A 5,242-nucleotide genomic window follows, 5' to 3' on the forward strand; every position below is an offset into this window, starting at 1 on the left:
TCGTTTCAATAAATCCTAGTAACTCATCATCATCATCATCATCATCATCATAATAATAATAATAATAATAATAATAATAATAAACTATATGATTTGATTTATGGATTTGAGTCTGAAAGTTCTCAAGTCGTTCAACCCTCAGATTTGCAATTTGAAGGAAAAGTTAAGAGACTGAATAAGAAGATGAAAAGATAATTAATACTATAATTTATTACTTTTATTATTAAGTAACGCCTGCAGCGCACTCGGTGATCGAACTCGGGCGAAGGGTAATTGAAGTTTTCAGCAAACCGCATTGAAATAACCGAAGGATTCGGCGTATTTTTTCAGGTTTGGGATTTAAACAACCCATTTCCGGTACGAATCGATATCAGAGCCGTTCGAAACAAAAAATACGTCTCGAAAAAACGTATTTTACGAGTACTTTTCTGAAGAATTCAATTTAGATAATCAATAATGATGTGATATATGTGGGGGATTATTTAAGCCCACATCGTACAGGAAGGTATGGAAAAAGGAGAGCCTTGGGCTAGAAGTAAACACCATGTTTTTCTTAAAACCTCTGGTTTTATTAGAACAACTAAACTCTTCAGTAAACATAATGAGACTTACATTAAGCAAAATAGTTATAAAATTCACACTCATAAATATGATGACTAGTAAATATCAAATACTAAATTAATTGTACTTCAATATACACTTCAAGTAAGAGAAACAGAATTAAATATATAAAAAAAAAAAAAAAAAAAAAAAAAAAAAAAAAAAAAATGGTAGTGCTATTTCAGACACACTATAAGGAAACTCCTTTCAAGTGAATAAGCAGAAAACACCTTTCTAAAGTCAACATCCTCCCGGCAATAGGGGACGAAGCCACCTATTAAAGAGCACAACTTAGACCTTATCTAAATTATACATGGCAGAAAAACACACAAAAATTAGTAATGTAGTTTTACAAAATAAACACATTAAGCTTTGCTTGACATGCACAACTGCATGACTTACAGTGACTATTATAAATCTAACTTAGTAGGAGGCTTAATTACTCTACCAGACTTAGACTTTGGAAATACATCCTCATCACTAACAGTATGGATAGGCATTTGAGGATTATCACATACATCTCTCTCAAAATCATCACAGGATGCATCAGTAGTAATCAAATCTTCAGATCTACCTACTTCAAGATTATACAATCTTTGAATGGGTCTAGTCATTTCTCCCTTTTTAGTTTTGAGCCTTACACTTCTTACAAGTCCATCTCTACCTTTAAAAACATCTACAATAACCCCAAGAGGCCACTTCAATCTAGGAAGGTTATCCTCCTTTATCAACACAAGGTCACCCTTAGACAAATCACATTTTTTATTGAATCCTTTAACAACTTGAGGCAAATTGGTTATATAATTGTTACTCCAAATTTTTCAAAAATGTTCTAGGTTCTTGTTTCTTAAAACTTCTCTTTCATTCAAGTCCCTGGAAGTCACCTTACATGGCTCAACATTTATTAAGGATTTACAATGTGGGGCTCTTCCTAGGATAAAATGTGATGGAGTGAGATAATGAATGGAATCAAGTTCATCACTCACATAGGTCAATGGTCTGGAATTAATACAGGACTCTATTTCTACTAGTATAGTTTCTAATTCACTCTTACTTACATAGTTCAGATTCAGTGTCTTTCTCAAGGCAAGCTTAACTGACCTAATGAGTCTCTCCCACCAGCCCCCCCACCAGGGAGCACGAGGGGCAATAAAGTTCCATTTGGGAGCCAAGTGGCCATACAGCCTTTGTACTTCATACCTAGCAGCTACAAAAGTCTTTGCATTATCTGAATATATAACACTAGGTAAACTTCTCCTGGCAACAAATCTTCTTATAGCCAATAAGCAGTCAGGCAAGGATAAAGATTCTGTAAGCTCTAGGTGTACAGCTCTTACAACACCACAAGTGAACAACAATACATAAAATTTCTTACTAGGACAATCAGCACAAAAGAGGGGGCCTGCATAATCTAAGCCTGTTACATCAAAGGGTGGAGAAGCCCTTATTCTTTCTTTAGGTAATGGAGCCACAGGCTGACTACAAGGTTTTGAATCATGCCAACGGCAACTTAAACATTCCTTTATTACTGTCTTAGCTAATCTCCTCATTCCTATAATCCAAAAGTTATTTCGTAGGGATGAAATTACGGTATCCACACCTGCATGCTTTAAAAACCTGTGCTGAAATCTGATCAACAGTTTAGCCAATTGACCCTTTGGAATTATAACAGGATGTTTAGTGTCATATTCCAAGTTAGAAAACTCAAGACGTCCCCTAATTCTTATTAAGCCTTTATCATCTAGAAAGGGGTCAAGATTTCTTAATTTAGACCATTGAGGGATAGCCTTTTTACCCAAAAGTACCTTTATTTCTGCAGAAAACATTTCTCTTTGGATGCAGTAAATCAACTTCAACTTAGCAAAATCGATCTCTTCAGTAATGAGAGGGCCTGCCACTTTGTTATTACTATTTCTACAATTTATGATAAATCTTAAGACATAAGCTGTAACTCTCAACACCTTGCTTAATTTACTGTATCGATCTAAATCTATCAACGGGTTGTCTGGCATGCCTTGTACATTAAGACAGACAGCAGTACTTTCTATGCCTATTTCATCTTTATACTTAACTGGGTTACCTTCCCTTTCCTGGTATTGGGATTCTTTTAACATACTAGGCCCATAGAGCCACATAGTACTATCCACAAGCTTGTCTGCCAACAGACCTCGTGTTATCAGGTCAGCTGGATTGTCCTTACTTACACAATGTTGCCAGCAACTGGGAGGTGTTAACTCTCGGATTTCCTTTACCCGATTAGCTACAAATAGGTCCTTCTTACTAACATCTCTTTGAATCCATGACAGAGCAATGGTAGAATCTGTCCAACACCTAACTCTAACACAGTTATCTAGGTTAAGGGTATTCTTCACAAAGTTGACTAATCGTGAACACAAAAGACATCCCATGAGTTCTAACCTTGGCAATGTAATTGTCTTTATGGGAGCAACTCTTGACTTAGAGGACACTAATGACACCTTGTATGAGCCGTTCTCCACAGGCACTCGCAGGTACACACAAGCCCCATAGCCCTTTTCAGAGGCATCACCAAACCCATGTAGTTCCATATGACTAAGCTTCCCCCAGGCCTTTGGTGAAAAATAACATCTATCTATCTGATAATTCTTAAAATGCTCACTACTAAGGAGCCATCTTTGAAACTTTAGCTTCAACTCTGATGGCATTTCTTGATCCCAAGTCAAACCCAGTTTCCAGAGTTCCTGAAAAAGTATCTTGCCATACATAACATATGGACTGATTAACCCTAAAGGGTCAAAAATCTTGGCTATCACACTAAGGATACTTCGCTTAGTACAGACTACTTCTACAAAGGAATCTGAGTTTATGCCATCAAAGGAGAAACTGTCCAGTGAGTTACACCACTTCAGGCCTAATACAGTATTGGGTTCATCAGAATTTATAAAGGGTACCTTGTCACATAACTGAGAAGTAATTAGCAAACTATTTGATACAAGTTTTGTAAGGTCCATACTAGCATCAGCTAAAATGCTACGGGCTTCACAAAATTTATCAGCTGCTTCTACAGCAGAATCCGCACCACTCAACCAATTGTCTGTATACATGTTAGCCTTCAAATCTTGCACTACACTAGTTGGGGGATACTTATCCAAATGATGTTTAATTGTGGCATTTAACAGAAATGGGCTCGCTGTGTTACCAAAGGGTACACGTGTGAATCTCATGTGCCGTATTGTACCATCATCTCTTGGCCACAAAAATCTATGAACATCTCTGTCTTTCTCTTGTACACTAATTTGCAAAAAGGCCTTTCTTATATCAGCTGTAACAGCAATGGGCCAACGACGAAAACGAATGAGTACCTCAACCAAGTCAGGGTTGAGTGATGGGCCTGAGGACAAACAGTCATTCAATGATACACCATTGTAACAAGAGGCAGAGGCATCAAACACAGGTCTTATCTTAGTACTTGAACTACTTAATTTAACTACTGGACGATGAGGCATATAGTACACAGGATTCACACCTGAAATTTCCTGCCTTGGTACCTCTTCTATTATGTGATCTGACTCATAACTATCAAACACTTTTTGATATTCTTTCTTAAGCTCCTTATCGTGTTCTAACTTAACCATTAGCCTACCTAACCTTTTATGGGCTATGGCAACATTATTTAAAAGCCTTTCCTTAGCAGAATCATCCTTCCATGGCAGTGCAACCTCATAGCGACCATTCACAAACTTCACAGTACTCTCAAATTCTTTGAAAACTTTGGTTTCACTATAACTTTCAACAAATTCCCTAGGCTTAACCCCTACAGTTTCCAAATCCCAAAAATTACACAAATCTGAATCTGAAACAGAGGAGATACACAATAATTGTGGTACAGAGTAGGTACAAGAGTCATTGGTTTTATACAGCCTGCCACTCAAGACATAACCAAAGAGAGACTTCATGGCTACGACATGGTTAATTTGGAAGGCATCTACAGGAGAAATCAGTGTCCAGTAGAAATCTAGACCAATCAGTATATCAATCTCAATGGGAGAATCATGGTGGTAATCATCAGCTAATACAACATGAGAGAAAGAGTTAAGCACTGAATCTGGTACAATAGGCCTAACCAAGGGTTGACATATTCTGGGAATCTCCGCAGCAATAATACGTACCACTTTCTTGTCAGAGTCCCACAACTTTAACTCATAAACATTTCTGTGTTCATTTTTTCCACTGCTATGACCACCAAAACTAGAGTATGGCATAGGTGCACTAGTGATCCATTGTGGTTTACACTTCTTCACAAATTTGCTACTAATATAAGACCTGTCTGCACCATTATCAAACATTACCTGAGCAGTGACAACAGTACCATCACTACCACTCACCTGAACTTTGGCAGTTTGTAAAATGGTACAGTTACCACCTTGCCCTGTTAGAAGTGCCACATCGCCAGGCTTGTCACTGCCAATAGCACCTTCCTTTGCTTCACTTTCCTCCTTCTTAAGGTTCATTTCCAGCCTAACGCCACACATTAAGGTAGAATGGGCACCGTTACACTTTGTACACCTTGTACGAGCTTTACAGTCTCTTGCCATGTGTCCACTCTTCAAACACTTGAAACATAGGCCTAAACTTCTTATTTTTTCACCTCGCTCCTTTCCAC

At 37.7% G+C, this 5,242-nt stretch overlaps 1 protein-coding gene across 1 annotated transcript in view; it reads right to left on the bottom strand.

The window, feature by feature from the left end:
• Positions 1-1,421: 1,421 nt before the first annotated feature.
• LOC137634465 (uncharacterized) overlaps positions 1,422-5,242 on the bottom strand; it is a 5,322-nt gene continuing 1,501 nt past the window's right edge. Inside the window, exon 1 of the mRNA XM_068366914.1 lies at positions 1,422-5,242. This exon is cut by the window's right edge and continues 1,501 nt beyond it. Within this exon, the coding sequence (XP_068223015.1) occupies positions 1,422-5,242 (3,821 nt within the window).

This window comes from Palaemon carinicauda, chromosome 1 (genome assembly GCF_036898095.1).
Source record: "Palaemon carinicauda isolate YSFRI2023 chromosome 1, ASM3689809v2, whole genome shotgun sequence".
Lineage (NCBI taxonomy): Eukaryota > Metazoa > Arthropoda > Malacostraca > Decapoda > Palaemonidae > Palaemon > Palaemon carinicauda.